The 16,904-nt window shown below is 49.0% G+C and overlaps 2 protein-coding genes across 12 annotated transcripts in view; both read left to right on the top strand.

Moving 5' to 3' along the window:
• Nucleotides 1–7,138, top strand: part of PRPSAP1 (phosphoribosyl pyrophosphate synthetase associated protein 1) — a 49,727-nt gene extending 42,589 nt beyond the window's left edge. For 9 of the 11 annotated variants that reach the window (XM_077968803.1, XM_028835549.2, XM_077968804.1 and 6 more), the window contains 3 exons: nt 4,192–4,262; nt 5,070–5,216; nt 6,371–7,138. In XM_077968803.1, coding sequence (XP_077824929.1) covers nt 4,192–4,262; nt 5,070–5,216; nt 6,371–6,529 — 377 coding nt within the window. In that variant the 3' untranslated portion in view covers nt 6,530–7,138. 11 annotated transcript variants of the gene reach the window in all.
• Nucleotides 7,139–10,407: 3,269 nt separating this feature from the next.
• Nucleotides 10,408–16,904, top strand: part of QRICH2 (glutamine rich 2) — a 42,823-nt gene continuing 36,326 nt past the window's right edge. The window contains exons 1-3 of the mRNA XM_077972829.1: nt 10,408–11,079; nt 13,898–13,957; nt 14,321–14,431. Coding sequence (XP_077828955.1) covers nt 10,534–11,079; nt 13,898–13,957; nt 14,321–14,431 — 717 coding nt within the window. The 5' untranslated portion in view covers nt 10,408–10,533. The remainder of the gene's footprint in view (nt 11,080–13,897; nt 13,958–14,320; nt 14,432–16,904) is intronic.

Genomic DNA, 16,904 nt, shown 5'->3' with positions numbered 1-16,904 from the left:
TCTCGGCTCACTGCAACCTCCGGCTCCTGGGCTCAAGGGAACCTCCCACCTCAACCTCCCTAGTAGCGGGGATTACAGGTGTGCACCACCACGCCTGGCTAATTTTTGTATTTTTAGTAGAGAAGTGGTTTTGCCATGTTGCCAGGCTGGTCTTCAACTCTTGACCTCAGGTGATCTGCCCGCTTCAGCCTCCCAAAGTGTTATGTTCACGGGCATGAGCCACCATGCCCAGCCACTCATCTCTTTCTAATGTCAGTTTGTTGATATGGTTTGCCATTTCATTGAACTAGAAGTAGACAAAGGTCAAAATGGGTAAGGAATGAATTTGCTCATAGTTCTTTTTTGCTGTTTACTTTAGCAGAGGAAGGTTTGGTTAATTGGCTCCCAGGAAAGAGTAAACGTGTGCACATGTGTGCAGGTGCTTGTACTTGTGATGGAAGCGTTCGTAAGGTAAGGAGGGTTGTCAGCGCAGCTTTTACTTTACCTGGAAAATGCTACCTTTAAAAGCAAAAGACGGCCGGGCGCGGTGGCTCAAGCCTGTAATCCCAGCACTTTGGGAGGCCGAGACGGGCGGATCACAAGGTCAGGAGATAGAGACCATCCTGGCTAACACGGTGAAACCCCGTCTCTACTAAAAAATACAGAAAACTAGCCGGGCGCGGTGGCGGGCGCCTGTAGTCCCAACTACTTGGGAGGCTGAGGTGGGAGAATGGCGTGAACCCGGGAGGCGGAGCTTGCAGTGAGCTGAGATCTGGCCACTGCACTCCAGCCTGGGCGGCAGAGCGAGACTCCGTCTCAAAAAAAAAAAAATAAAAAAAAAAAATAAAAAAAAAATAAAAGCAAAAGACAACTTCCTGCTTCCTTCATAAAAACATTGCAAATCATTTGATGAATTGGAGACATTTTCACTGCAGTTGATGTAGTTTTCACAGTGATTTCTGGCCACAAGTAAGGTTGCACAATTCATTTTATTCATGGATTAGATTTTGTTTGATAAAATGGACAGAGAGAGCAGAATCTAAACTTAGGGTAGTTTTAGCACTCTATTCTTGACCTTGTATGAAAACTGGAATTTTTAGTGTTTTATTTTTTGGGTAAGCTATTCAGAAACTGTTGGCCTGTGAGGTACTAGTCATTTTTTTCTACCCTGTAGTAATAAAGTCTGTCTCTGTTTTGTGGCAGCCACTAAATTATGTGTTCACTTTTATCCAGAACCTAAAGGCAGTATCAGCAGGGAATGAGTATAGTGGGCAGGAAGCCTTTCTTTTTATCCTTTTTTAGCCTCCCTCCTAGCTGTGCTTAGGTTTTTCGTATGAAACTAACAATAGTTCTTTGCAGGAGGTAGGGTTGCAAAAAAGTAAACACAAATACTGTGATGTTTTCTGTATCAAACTAGAGCTGAATTTCCATTGATATTTGATGGAGGGGTATTGGCTTGCAATATTTCTTTTTTTTTTTTTTTTTTTTTTTTGAGACAGGAGTCTTGCCCTGTTTCCCAGGCTGGTGTGCAGTGGTGTTATCTCAGTTCACTGCAACCTTTGCCTCCTGGGTTCAAGCAAGTCTTGTCTCAGTCTCCCGAGTAGCTAGGATTACAGGCATGTGCCACCATGCCTGGCTAATTTTTATATTTTTAGTAGAGACAGAGTTTCACCATGTTGGCCAGGCTGGTCTAGAACTCCTGACCTCAGGTGATATGCCTGCCTTAGCCTCTCCAAAGTGCTGAGATTACAGGCATGAGCCACCACGCCCAGCTGAAAAGGAACCACATCTCTTTAAGAAGCGGGTAGGTTGGTCAGGCACGGTGGTTCATGCCTGTAATCCCAGCACTTTGGGAGGCCGAGACAGGTCAATCAGTTGAGGTCAGGAGTTTGAGACCAGCCTGGCCAACATGGTGAAACCCCGTCTCTGCTAAAAATACAAAAAATTACCCAGCTGGTGGCGTGCTCTATAATCCCAGCTACTCAGGGGGCTAAAGCAGGAGAATCACTTGAGCCCGGGAGGCGGAGGTTGCAGTGAGCTGAGATCATGCCACTGCACTCCAGCCTGGGAGACAGAGTGAGAATCTGTCTCAAAAAAAAAAAAAAAAAAAAAAACCAAAACGGATAGGTCAACATAACTGTCTATTTACATGGTTTAAAAACAGAATCTCAGGAAGCTGCTCCTAATGGTGGTGGTTTGAAACCCCCCTCCCCCCCATTTTAAGTGATTTTATATACAAAGTCTTCTTTTCTTGCCCAAATTCAAGAAGTTGTTTTGTTTCTACGATGTGAAATCAGGAAATAACGTCTGTCGAGATGTATAAAGTAGTGCTGAATTTCTTTTTTCTTTTTTTTTTTTGAGACGGAGTCTCGCTCTGTCACCCAGGCTGGAGTGCAGTGGCCGGATCTCAGCTCACTGCAAGCTCCCCCTCCCGGGTTCACGCCATTCTCCTGCCTCAGCCTCCCGAGTAGCTGGGACTACAGGCGCCTGCCACCTCGCCCGGCTAAGTTTTTGTATTTTTAGTAGAGACGGGGTTTCACTGTGTTACCCAGGATGGTCTCGATCTCCTGACCTCGTGATCCACCCGTCTCGGCCTCCCAAAGTGCTGGGATTACAGGCTTGAGCCACCGCGCCCGGCCGTGCTGAATTTCAGCTCAGCTGATTTGCCAATATACAGAGAAAAACACCTGTTCTTTGAGATACACAGTGCCTACTGGTGGAAATCAGCCAAAATTGTTTTTTGGTAGTCACCAAACTCTGTTACCCTGGATTTTATTCTCTTTCGCTTCCCCCACTACTAGCCTAATAAATATTTCAGAATAATAACAAAGTTTAAAGAAGGAATACTTAGCCTATTCTTCTGAAATAGTCTTTGTTTTTCTTCTCTGTTTACTGACCTCCTTTTGAGGATAAAATCTTATTTCCTTTCTTTATCCTGTAGTTTCCTTTGTACACTCATAGCCTTTCTTCAGATGCAGATTTTGTAGTCAGATAAAAGTCTCTACTTTAAGCACTAATTAAATCAGGAAAAGATGATGGGCCTGGAGTTATTGTCTTCAAGTTCCTGATTTTGAGGAAACTCTGATTATGTCAGTAGTGCAGTTATCTGATAGTAAGGTTACACTGTCCAAATAAGGTGACTTTGGAAGAAAGTAACATAAAGCCATCTCATGATCTGGCAGCCTTTCGCAGTTTCGCTTTCTGCAGAGCGGCATTCCTTCTGACTGTCTCCGCCAGCCTCCATGAGAGTGGGGTTTCTGTCTGCACGGCATTGCGGTGCAGCCTCTCCGTGTTGGCAGAATCTTCCATGCTGTGCTGGTTCATTGTCTTTCCAGCTGTGCTGTGCACTGTGCTGGTTGCTGAGCTCCTGAGACCGGGCTCGTCTCAACTGAGAAGTGCTGTGTGTATAAAACACACACCAAGTAGAGAAGACTTGATAGGAAAAAAGTGTAAGGCTGGGTGTGGTGGCTCATGCCTGTAATCCTAGCACTTTTGGGAGGCTGAGGTAGGAGGATTATTTGCGTCCAGTTTGAGACAAGCCTGGGCAATATAGCAAGATCCCCTCTGAAAAAAAAAAAGTGTAAAACATCTCATTAATAAATTTTTATATCAGGCTGGGTGTGGTGGCTCACGCCTGTAGTCCCAGCGCTTCGGGAGGCTGAGGCAGGTGGATCACCTGAGGTCAGGAGTTTGAGACCAACCTGACCAACATGGAGAAACCCCGTTTCTACTAAAAATACAAAACTCAGCTGGGTGTGGTGGCGGATGCCTGTAATCCCAGCTACTTGGGAGGCTGAGGCAGAATTGCTTGAACCCAGGAGGCAGAGGTTGCAGTGAGCCAAGATCGTGCCATTGCACTCCAGCCTGGGCAAAAGAGTGAAACTCCATCTCAATACATACATACATACATACATACATACATTTTTATATCAGTTACATGTCGAAATTATAATATTTTGGGAATTACATAATCTGTTTTTAATGTGGCTACTAGAAAATTCAAAGTAACATGTATGGCGTGCCTTCTATTTCTTTTGGCCAATGCTGCTGTTTCTGAGAGATTGCAGATTCATGGAGGGGGAATCTGCGTGGTTGGTTGGTTTTTTGCCTGTATAGTGGTTGTGCCACCATTTCCAGAGAATGAGGTTATGATTACATTTCTCTAGTGATACATGAATGACTGAGATCTTGTAATTTGTTTTGTTTTGCTAGTGATGATGGCCAAAGAGAAGCCACCGATAACTGTAGTTGGAGATGTTGGAGGCCGCATCGCAATCATCGTGGTATGGTTATGTGTCATCCATTTGCAGAGGTGACACTCCTGGCTCTTGGTCAGTAGGTTGTCCACTCTGGGACTGTATTGCTAGGAACGATGATCTAAATGGATCCACATATCCTTTCTCACCCGAACTCCCTTGTGCCAAGTGGCAGAACCCTCTATCCAGGTGAACACACATCAAAGTATAACCTACAGATAGGAAATGAGCACAGTACTCCCATGAGAAAATTCAGCACCTTCACCTTCATCATGTGGATTCTAGGTTCTTTAAACCAGCTCACCTAATCATGCTTGAGCATTAGAGCCGAAAGATGAACCGAAGATGAGCTGTTCCATTTTCACGACTAAGAATGGATGTCCCCGTGCAGACTCGTTCTGTATGTTGACACAGTTTTTTTTTCCTAGCTCTAAATATCTGCTGACTAGTGGGTCACGAGTCCTTTGCTGTAGCACACTTTATTTCAGTTTTCTTCTCATGTCACGTTCTATTTGGAAAAAAAAATAAATGGAACGCTGGCTATGTGGGATTCACCAGAAATGTGACACAGGAAAGTGAGTGTTGGCAGTCCCCAGCTCCAGCCGTAACGTCACAGGCGCTTGGCTGCGCCCTCCTCTGACAGACACACAAGGTACTGTCAGGTACTTCTGTTACCATTTCTGGATGCTCAGTCTTTGACCTAGGCACACAGCTCTGATTTTCCATCGGAAATCCTCTGAAACTGAGTGCAGGAAAGAGGAGAGCAGTGTGTGCATTGACAGTCTGGCTAGAGGGTGTTTCCTTGCCTACCAGCTCACTCTCTTCTCCTCCCAGGATGACATTATTGACGACGTGGAGAGTTTTGTTGCTGCCGCAGAGATCCTGAAAGAGAGAGGCGCCTACAAGATCTATGTCATGGCCACCCACGGCATCCTGTCTGCAGAGGCCCCCCGCCTGATTGAGGAATCCTCCGTAGATGAGGTTGGGCTGCTTCTAAATCTTGAGCCAAGATTTGCTGCTGTGTTTTCTGGGAATAAGATTCAGTCAATACTAAATTGCTTAATCTGTCTATAGCTTTTCTAACTTTTGCCGTCTAGCAGTTTGTTGGGACAGATACATGTTTAGGAATACAGATAGTCTGCGACTTACCATGGTTCAACTTAGAATTTTTTGACTTTATGATGATGCAAAACCATCGCAATTACAATGTAATGTATAGTATTCGTTAAATTACTTGAGGTATTCAACACTTTAAAATAGTAGCTTTTATTATAAAATGAAAGCCTTTGCCCTAGATGAGTTTGCCAACTACAGTCTAATGTAACTGTTCTGGGCATATTTAAGTTAATGATGTTCAGTAGGTTAGGTGTATTAAATGCTTTTTTTTTTTTTTTTTTTTTTTTGAGATGGAGTCTTTGTCACCCAGGCTGGAGTGCAGTGTTCCAATCTCGACTCACTGCAACCTCTGCCTCCCGGGTTTAAGTGATTCTCTTGCCTCAGTCTCCCAAGTAACTGGGATTACATGTGTCCGCCACCAGGCCTGATTAATTTTTGTATTTTTAGTAGAAACGGGGTTTCACTATGTTGGCCAGGCTGGTGTCAAACTCCTGACCTCAGGTGATCCGCCCGCCTCGGCCTCCCAAAGTGCCAGGATTACAAGCATGAGCCACTGTGCCCGGCCTAAATGCATTTTCTACTTAAAATATTTTCAACTTATAATGATGTGTTTATCCAGACGTAACCCTATCATAAGTTGAGGGTTATGTTGAGAGTCTGTGTATGTCTATTTACATAACAATTTGCCTGGGTACTTTAATTTGACATCCTAGGAGCGTTTCTCTTGAGGCTGGAATTCTTCCCTTATGATCTGAGAGTTCTGCATAGCACTGGGGCTCACTGTTTCTGTGTGGAGACCATGCCATTCCTGAGATTTTCGTCTTTTGTTCTGAGGCCATGTAACTTTTCCTTTGCATAAAATTAGTTAAGTTTGGTTTATAAAAACTATACTCAGTGGAACAAGGTTTTGTAGTTTGGAACTTAGGCTGTGGGGACTCAGTGTTAGATAAACTTTTCTGTGTAACCAGTTTGAAACACACTTCAGTAACAGTGTTTGTTTTCCATCACTGTGTGACTAGGTGGTGGTGACGAATACTGTCCCTCATGAGGTTCAGAAGCTGCAATGTCCCAAGATAAAGACTGTGGATATCAGTTTGATTCTTTCTGAAGCCATTCGGAGAATCCACAACGGAGAGTCCATGGCCTACCTTTTCCGAAACATCACTGTGGATGACTAACTTTCACGAGGGTCTCGACCCTGGACCTCCTGAGGGAAACATGGAAAAAGCAGTGCCATGAGTGATACAGTGTTTCCTTGCAAGGGAGGACTGGAAACAGCCTGGAGTTAGATAGTCTCTCCTGCCCGGATTGATGGGTAGGAGGGATTGAAAGAGTCAGGAAGAAGACGGAGCTAATGGATAAATGTCATAACATGGCCTTATATCTCTGCTGTCATCAGCCCTGATCCTTAAAAGTTCTAGCTGCTTTCCTGAAAATAATCTGAAAATCTTATTGATACTAAAGAGGAGTTAAAGGCACATAAAGTCTTAACTCTATAATGTTCATTTAGTTGTTTCAGCTCCAGGGAAATGGAGGTATTGATGTTGAACCTGGTTAGGGAAGCTGAGCGCCTGTGGCTCTGTTGCTATCCAGTTGGCCTCTCCCAAATCAACTTCAGGTCTTTTATAGAGAATCGTATTTTTCTTTCAGAAATTGTTATGCCTACAGCCATTGAAAAATGAAGCATTCATGTTGTTACATCTTCCAAGGATGTCAGATTAGAAAATAGCATCCCACCTCTGGAAATCTGAGTGGCTCTGAAGTTGCAAATAAAAGAATTTGTTGTCTTGCTGGTCTTTTCATTAGATGGCAGAAGACCGTAGTTACAGAACAGCAGTCAGGTCTGTGGCTGGACACACTTTCCCAGGTTCTGCCCTCTTCCTAAGTGTTGAAGCTGAATCCTTGTTGAATACTATATTTTACATCTAAATTAAAAAAAAAAAAAAATAGGCTGGGTGTGGTGGCTCACACCTATAATCTGAACACTTTGGGAGGCTGAAGCAAGGAGGATTGCTTGAGCCCAGGAGTTTGAGACCAGCCTGGGAAACATGGCGAAATCTCCCCATCTCTACAAAAAGTACAAAAATTAGCCAGGCATAGGTAGCGTGTACCTGTAGTTCCAGCTACCTTGAGAGGCTGAGGTGGGAGGATTGCCTGAGTCAAGGAGGCTGAAGCTGCAGTGAACTATGATTGTACCACTGCCGTCCATCGTGGGTGACAGAGCAACACCCTGTCTCAAAAAAAAAAAAGGCCAGGGATGGTGTCTTAACGCCTGTAATCCCTGCACTTTGGGAGGCTAAGGCAAGTAGATCACCTGAGGTCAGGAGTTTGAGACCAGCCTGGCCAACATGGCAAAACCCCATCTCTACTAAAAATACAAAAATTAGCCCAGCTAAGTTAAAAGCGTAAGTGCATAAAAGACTGCAAAGAGGCCGGGCGTGGTGGCTCACGCCTGTAATCGCAGCACTTTGGGAGGCTGAGGCGGGCGGATCACGTGAGGTCAGGAGTTTGAGACCAGTCTGCCAGTCTGGCCAATATGGTGAAACCCCGTCTCTACTAAAAATACAAAAATTAGCCAGGTGTTGGCAGGGAGGTACACACCTGTAATCCCAGCTATTCGGGAGGGTGAGGCAGGAGAATTAATTGGTTGAACCCGAGAGGCGGAGATTGCAGTGAGCTGAGATTGTGCCACTGCATTCCAGCCCAAGCGACAGAGCAAGATTCCATCTCAAAAAAAAAACCTGCAAAGAACTAGTTATTTTGATAACCCTTTAAAGGCCTACTGTGTACCAAGTTACTGGAATATGATGATCGAAAATCCTTCAATTAAATAAACTACTACTCAGGCTGAAGTAAAAAATCTGAACTTGAACAGTAGTTAAAGTAGTACAGTTATTTCTTCCAATCCATGGGGGATTGGTTTCAGGACTCAGCCTCCTGCCCATGGATGTGCAAGTCCCTGATAGAAAATGGTGTAGTATCTGCATATAATCTATGCACATCCTGGATGACGTATAATACCTACGGGAATATCCATCCTGTGTAAATGGTTGTCATGCTGTATTGTTTAGAGAATCATGACAGGAATCTGTACGTGTTCAATCCTGGTTGGTTAAATCTGCAGATGCAGAGCTTGTGGAGGAGGCTGGCCATGCATGGCACATGCTCATAGGTTCTCTTTAAGTAGCTTTGCTGTGCTTCTGTTAGGAAGTTTTATTTTTTTATTTTTATTTATTTATTTATTTATTTATTTTATTTATTTATTTTTTTGAGACGGAGTCTCGCTCTGTCGCCCAGGCTGGAGTGCAGTGGCCGGATCTCAGCTCACTGCAAGCTCCCCCTCCCGGGTTCACGCCATTCTCCTGCCTCAGCCTCCCGAGCAGCTGGGACTACAGGCGCCCGCCACCTCGCCCGGCTAGTTTTTTTGTATTTTTTAGTAGAGACGGGGTTTCACCGTGTTAGCCAGGATGGTCTCGATCTCCTGACCTCGTGATCCGCCCGCCTCGGCCTCCCAAAGTGCTGGGATTACAGGCTTGAGCCACCGCGCCCGGCCCCTATTTATTTTTTTTGAGACGGAGTCTCGCTCTGTCACCCAGGCTGGAGTGCAGTGGCCGGATCTCAGCTCACTGCAAGCTCCGCCTCCCGGGTTCACGCCATTCTCCGGCCTCAGCCTCCCAAGTAGCTGGACTACAGGCGCCCGCCACCTCGCCCGGCTAGTTTTTTTGTATTTAATAGAGACGGGGTTTCACTGTGTTTGCCAGGATGGTCTCGATCTCCTGACCTCGTGATCCGCCCGTCTCGGCCTCCCAAAGTGCTGGGATTACAGACTTGAGCCACCGCGCCCGGCCAGGAAGTTTTATTTATGTTTTTGGGAAGAATCTGGTACGGGGAAGTCATGCCTCGATTGTTAACACCAGATTTGTCTGGTGCTGTTTAATCCTGCTTTGTAAGGAGCTGAAGCATGGGTGCTTGACCAGGTGAGTTTTTAAAAATTTATTTATTTATTTATTTATTTATTTTTGAGAAGGAGTCTCGCACTGTCACCCAGGCTGGAGTGCAATGGCGCAATCTCGGCTCGGCTCACTGCAACCTCTGCCTCTCGGGTTCATGCCCAGTCTGCTATATATTAATTGATCTCAAAAAACGGCCAGGCTTGGTGGCTCACACCTGTAATTCCAGCACTTTGGCAGGCCGAGGCGGGTGGATCACCTGAGGTTAGGAGTTCAAGACCAGCCTGGCCAACATAGTGAAACCCCGCCTCTGCTTAAAATACAATAAATTAGCTGGGCATGGTACCACGTGTCTGTAATCCCAGCTACTCGGGAGGCTGAGGCAGGAGAACTGCGTGAACCCAGGAGGCAGAGGTTGCAGTGAGCCGAGATCGGCCATTGCACTCCAGCCTGGGCCACAGTGCGAAACTCTGTCTCAAAAGTAAAAAAAAAAATTATGGCAGCACAGAAAAAAAATGGCCACCAAATAGTCGTCCGGTGGCTAATTTGAACTGCCTGAGTAGCAGGCTGTCTTTTCCAAGTTGCTTCGCCTTTGATTGAAGGAAATATGTGGACTGTCTGCAGGGGAACAAGGCCCCAGGATTGCATCCCTTAGACACGGGGTCACCACTGTGGAATGGACGCAGCTGATGACACAAAGCATGGTTGCCAGGAAACCGTCAAGTCTTTCTGTCCTTATGTGGCCCCGCCAAGAGTGAGTGAATCCTGGCCTTTCTAGGTTAAGAGGATGGATGGGGTCGAGCTGGATCTTTGGAGGCCGCCTCGGCCCTTGTTGCCGAGGCTCCCCTTGTGATCCCTGTGGTGGCCTTTGCTTCCTCTCTGGGGCTCGCAGCGAGGGCGTGTTCTTAGTGGAATCTTCAGGGCACGCGGGGGCCCCCACGTTTCAGACGTCCGCCGGCACGGGGACTGGGAGTCCAGGGCTCCAGCTGGGGGACCCGAGGCCGGCTACAGACAGCGGAGGGGTGGCCATCGCGGACCCCGCCGGGGAACGGAGGCGCGGATTCCCTGGAGGCAGGAGCTCCGCCCAGTGACTCGCCCAGCGCCGCTGGACCCGGGGCAGGGGCGCCCCGAGGACCTCGCAGGGCCCCTGAAAGGCCCCAAGGCGCAGCGCGCAGTGAGCAGGAAGTGGTGGGTCGGCGCCCCGCGGCAGCGCACAGCTCTTGACAGCCACGATGCCGCCAGCGACCACGGTCTCCCTCCGGGAGCTGGCGGACCTCTCCATCGGCACCCCGGAGGTGGGCGCCGTCAACTTCACGGCCCTGCACACGCTCATCGTGGCCATGCTCAAGAACCTCGACCTCCAAAATACCCGGATCGACTTCCAGGCCTCGTCGCCAGAGCCCAGCCGCTCGCTGCTGTCCGCCCGGAGCTCGCTGAGCATCCCACACCTGCCCGCGCCCAAGGAGGCGCCCAAGGAGGCTCCCAAGGGGGCGCCCCGGGAGAGGCGCAGGGGCGTGGGTCGGGTGCCTCCATCAGCGCTAGAGAGCCAAGTGAAGGACCTGGGTGGCCAGGTGGAGGACCTGAGCAAGCAGCTCAAGCGCGTGGACAGCCAGATGCAGGGCATTGCCACTCACGTGCAGCGCTTCTCTCAGGCCAGTGGGCTCGATCTGGCCTCGCAAGAGTGGCCGGAGGAGCAGGAGGTGGCCATGCAGGTGCTCGATAGGGTGCGGACTGGGAGTATCTTGAAGGACGCCGCCGAGGAGCTCAGCTTTGCCAGGGTGAGGGCGCACGTGGAGGCACGTGGAGGCACGCGCAGGCCGTCTCCCTCCTCCAGGCCGCCCTCCAGGCCTAGCCGAGTCCCCACCCACCGTGGAGGGGCAAGCGGTGGTTTGGACGGAGGGGATGGGGACCGAGGAGGTGCTAGGCCTCAGTGCGACTGGCTAGATAGAGTGGCCCATGCTCTATCTTGCAGTCCATGGGGCTGCTTTAAGATGTCATGCAAGACCTGAAAACCCTAAAAGAAAGCCACCGAAAGGCACAGGGCCTCCCCGAGCTGGAGGGGCCTGAGGACCCCACCTCCCGAGCCTAGTGGCCCCATCCCACCCCACTCCTTCCTAGCCCCTGTTTACAAGAGAGGTTTGCCCACCACTTACCAGACATCCAAGGACCAGAGCTGGCCCAGAGTGGGGCCCACAACTTCTCAGAAGATTGTTAGAGTGAATTCCCTTTTTAAAAAGAATAAAGACGGCCGGGCGCGGTGGCTCAAGCCTGTAATCCCAGCACTTTGGGAGGCCGAGACGGGTGGATCACGAGGTCAGGAGATCGAGACCATCCTGGCTAACACGGTGAAACCCCATCTCTACTAAAAAATACAAAAAACTAGCCGGGCGAGGTGGCGGGCGCCTGTAGTCCCAGCTACTCAGGAGGCTGAGGCAGGAGAATGGCGTAAACCCGGGAGGTGGAGCTTGCAGTGAGCTGAGATCCGGCCACTGCACCCCAGCCTGGGCGACAGAGCAAGACTCCGTCTCAAAAAAAAAAAAAAAAAAAAAAAGAATAAAGACATAAAGAGATAGGCACTGAGGACAAAGGCTCCCAGAGAAGGGGAGTCAGGATGGAGAGTTGGACCTCAGCTCCCTGTGGCCATGACACAAGCTATAGCAGTCAGGGGACAGTTTCACTTGGACTTTTTTGTTTTCTTTTTTTTTGAGACAGAGTCTCACTCTGTCACCCAGGCTGAAGTGCCGTGGTGCAGTCTCGGCTCACTGCAACCTCCGCCTACTGGACTCAAGTGATTCTCCTGCCTCAGCCTCCCGAGTAGCTAGGATTATAGGCACGTGCCACCATGCCCGGCTAATTTTTGTAGTTTTAGTAGAGATGGGGTTTCACCATGTTGGCCGGGCTGGTCTCAAACTCCTGACCTCAAGTGATCTGCCCTCCTTGGCCTCCCAAAGTGCTGGGATTACAGGCATGAGCCACTGAGCCCTACTTTCAACTGGACTTTTGTTTTCTTGGAGGGACAAGTGCATATAATCATTGAGCACAAGTAGTATCCAGTGAACAGCAGGAAGCAACACAGGTCAGCGCCGGGAGGTAATAGACACGTGCATGTCTCAGAGCCACCTTAGGTTGGTCCTGAAAGAAAAAGCAGAAGCAACTAGGAAGGCAGCTGGACAGGGAGGCCAAGAGACAGGAGGGGAAAAAGAGGCTGGGAAGAGGCAAGAGGAAGAGGCCAAGCCCCAGCAGGGGAGCCCTGGCCGCTCATGCCCTCCTGCCATATCACCCCAGGTCTCGAGACCCCAGCACCAATTCACTTTTGCTCTGGGAAGCAAGTTTGCTTTCCTTTTCAAACTTTAAAGTGTGGTAGGGTTTTTTTTTGTTTTCTTTTTTTTTTTTTTTTTTTTTGAGACAGTCTCACTCTGTCACCCAGATGGAGTCCAGTGGCGTGTTGTTGGCTCACTGCAACTCCATCTCCTGGGTTCAAGGAATTCTCCTGCCTCAGTCTCCCTAGTAGCTAGGATTATAGGTGCATACCACCACACCCAGCTAATTTTTGTACTTTTAGTAGAGATGGGGTTTTACCATGTTGGCCAGGCTGGTCTCGAACTCCTGACCTAAAGTGATCCTCCTGCCTCGGCCTCCCAAAGTGTTGGGATTACAGGCAAGAGCTGCTGCTCCTGGCCTTTTAATTTTTAGCTAATCTTAGATTCTACAAGTTTGCAAAAGTTATAAAAAACAAGTTTTATTTTTATTAATATATTCTTTCTTAATCCCAAATATGATAGTAAGCACCTTATGTTGTAGCGATTTGCTTTGGTTCTTTTGAGGTGCTTTTCTCTTTAGACAGCACCCATGTTCAGCTACTGTTGAGGTACCTGGCACCACCTGCAAGGCAAGGTGGGCCTCATCCTACAGGCTTTCATGAGTGGATTGGAGCAAACTGAATCCCAGGACCAGAGGATCCCATCCCTGCAGCAGCACTTACTCTTACTGTGCTACCAGCCAGGCCCCCCACTGCATCTCACTTCCCTTCCTGCACTTGGCTGGGAAAAGATCCAGGAGCCTGGGCTGACTGGCCAGGTAAAAACCAGGTAGAAGGCAGGGGCTCCTGCCTGTAATCCCAGCACTGTGGGAGGCCGAGGCTGGAGGATTGCTTGGACCCAGGAGTTCGAGACCAGCTTGGGCAACATGGCAAGATCTTATCTCTACAAAAAAGTGTTTAAAATTAGCTGGACGTGGTGGTGCATGCCTGAAGTACCAGCTACTCAGGAGGCTGAGGTGGGAGGATTGCTTGAGCCTGAGAGGTCAAGGCTGCAGTGAGCTGTGGTGGCACCATTGCACTGCAGCCTGGGTGACAGAGCAAGACCCTGTCTCAAAAAAAAAAAAAGGAAACCAAAAAACCCCCCAAAAAACTCAAGTAGAAGAAACCCTCCCTTTCCATAAGAGCCACACGCATTCCCCCTTTCCTTGTCTCCTGGCACTGAGTCACTGTGTGTGCGAGTATGCGTGTGTGTGTGAGTGTGAGAGTGTGTGTGTGCACATGTGAGTGTGCATGGGTAGGGGCCGCTGTCATTCTCCTTTCCTGAACTCTTCTTCTAGGTAATTTTACAGCGGGTTGATGAACTAGAGAAGCTATTCAAAGATCGGGAACAATTCCTGGTAATACCAGCCAGTTCCATGGGAAGGGGCTCTCCAGGGGGCTGGCCCTCTCTCAGCGTGGCCCTCTTTCCAGGGCTTGTCCATCCGGGGCAGGCAGTGTGTGCCTTCTGCCTCTCAAGTCTCTGCCCCTGGGTTGGAGGGGAATCTGTCTCATCCCTGCCCAGTGCTCTACGGGTGCTCACATGGAACAGAGGACTGTCTTCCCGACCTTCACTGGTCACTTGAAGGGTGATGAATTCTCCTTGGGCCTGGGGCTGGGGCTGGGAAGGATCCACCCAGATCCTGTTAGACCAAGTCTGTCCCTAAAGCTTCTTGGGATTAATCGAGGGGTGTATGTGTGTGTGTCTTGTCTGTCACTGTCAGGAACTAGTCAGCCGGAAGCTGAGTTTGGTTCCTGGTGCGGAAGAAGTCACCATGGTCACCTGGGAAGACCTGGAGCAGGCAATTACGGACGGCTGGAGAGCCTCACAAGCGGTGAACTAGTGGGGGCCAGGGCCGTGGGGTGGGGCTCCCCAGAACCTCTCGCTTTGTACAGTTGCATGGGATTCTGTTCTACGGATGTTCATAATTTGCAAGTTTCATTGATATGGGTATTTTAAATGGTTTTTCCAATCTTAAGAACAAGGTAGGCCGGGCGCGGTGGCTCAAGCCTGTAATCCCAGCACTTTGGGAGGCCGAGACAGGTGGATCACGAGGTTAGGAGATCGAGACCATCCTGGCTGACACGGTGAAACCCCGTCTCTACAAAAAAATACAAAAAACTAGCCGGGCGAGGTGGCGGGCACCTGTAGTCCCAGCTACTCGGGAGGCTGAGGCAGGAGAATGGCGTGAAACCAGGAGGCGGAGCCTGCAGTGAGCTGAGATCTGGCCACTGCACTCCAGCCTGGGCGACAGAGCGAGACTCCGTCTCAAAAAAAAAAAAAAAAAAAGAACAAGATAACATTCACGTGTGAATAACATGCATCCCTAGAAACGGACGTGCGTTAATGATTTGGCTAGCCATTAGCAAATTGCCTTCCATGGCTGCTGTTCCAATATAGACCCCCACCAGCAATGGGAGAGAGAGCTTATTCCCTGACATTCCCCCAGCCCTGTATATTGGCACCCAATTTTTTGCGCTTTGCCAACCCACTGGATCAACAGAAAGGTTGAAAAAGAGTGTAGTTGCCGGGCGCGGTGGCTCAAGCCTGTAATCCCAGCACTTTGGGAGGCCGAAACAGGCGGATCACGAGGTCAGGAGATCGAGACCATCCTGGCTGACACGGTGAAACCCCGTCTCTACTAAAAAATACAAAAAAACTAGCCGGGCGAGGTGGCGGGCGCCTGTAGTCCCAGCTACTCGGGAGGCTGAGGCAGGAGAATGGCGTGAACCCGGGAGGCGGAGCTTGCAGTGAGCCAAGATCACGCCACTGCACTCCAGCCTGGGCGGCAGAGCGAGACTCTGTCTCAAAAAAAAAAGAAAAAGAAAAAGAAAAAGAGTGTAGTTGTTATTTGCTTTTGTAGCTTTTCAAACTTTCTTTACAGTCTGTCTTGAAATGCAGGGATCTTTCTTTATTAGTGGGCCATGGTGACAGATCCTGGAAATAAAACCTCTGTAGGGGGCCCTTTGCTGGTGGCGATTTTTTTTTTTTTTTTTTTTTTTTGAGACAGAGTCTTGCTCTATCGCCCAGGCTGGAGTGCAGTGGCACGATCCGGTTCACTGCAAGCTCCGCCTCCCGGGTTCATGCCATTCTCCTGCCTCAGCCTCCCAAGCAGTTGGGACTACAGGCGCCCACCACCACGCCCGGCTAATTTCTTTTTGTATTTTTAGTAGAGACGGGGTTTCACAGTATTAGCCAGGAAGGTCTCTATATCCTGACCTCGTGATCCGCCCGCCTCCGCCTCCCAAAGTATTGGGATTACAGACGTGAGCCACCGCGCCCGGCCGCTGGTGGTGACTTTTGCATAAAGGCATGCATCTGTCTGTCTTGAGACTGTACAGATGACCAAATTGTTTTCCAGTCGCCAACCTACCTTCACCTGAATAAAATCAAGCTGGATATGTTCAAATGGCCCTCAAAGATGAGGCTTAACTTCCCTTTTGGTCTTGACATCCATCCCTCCTGCTGGCTTTGGCCAAGTGGGTTATCAAAACAATCAAGTCAACTTTGAGGGCCATTTGAAAATGTAGACAGAAGCGAGGTGAAGAGTAAAGCTTTTGGTGCCACCAAATGGCCATCTTGGGGAGCGCCAAATATCTGGGGACAAAAAGACAACCTGGATCTCCAGGACGTTTCCTGATTTCAGGGCTCATTCTCAGAGGAAAGCGGCATCAGAAAGATGTTGCAAGAGGGGCGGGTCTCGATGGCTCCAGCCTGTAATCCCAGCACTTGGGAAACCGAAGCGGGCAGATCACTTGCGTCCAGGAGTTCTAGCCCAGCCTGGACAACATGGTGAAACCCTGTTGATACCAAAAATACAAAAATTAGCTGGGCGTGGTGGTGCACGCCTGAAATCTCAGTTACTCGGGAGCTTGAAGCAGGAGAATCGCTTGAACCTGGGAGGCGGAGGTTGCAGTGAGCTGAGATTGCATCACTGCACTCTAGACTGGGTCACAAGAGCGAGAACTCCATCTCAAAAAAGAAAAGTAGGTAAACTGGAATGCAGTGCCTAAGGAGGAAAAAGGGGACAGTGTCCGCTTCCTGTGGCTGTTCCAACAAATGACGAGAGACTGATCTGTGTGGCTTAAATAAAACCACACAGATCTGTTATCTTACAGTTCGGGAGGACACAAGGCCAGTACCAGTTTCACTGAGCAGAAGTCAAGGTGTTGGCAGGGCTGGTTTCCTCTGGCAGCTCTAGGGGGAGAATCCATTTCCTGGTCATTTTCAGCCTCTGAGTGTGGCCGGCAGCCCCTGGTTCTGGCCATATCAGCTTCAGCCTCCTTCTTGTAAGGACCTTTGTGACT

Source organism: Macaca mulatta, chromosome 16 (assembly GCF_049350105.2).
Source record: "Macaca mulatta isolate MMU2019108-1 chromosome 16, T2T-MMU8v2.0, whole genome shotgun sequence".
NCBI classification, from domain to species: Eukaryota; Metazoa; Chordata; class Mammalia; order Primates; family Cercopithecidae; genus Macaca; species Macaca mulatta.
The sequence above is the reverse complement of the archived record's forward strand: the minus strand, read 5'-3'. Positions and strand labels throughout refer to the sequence as shown.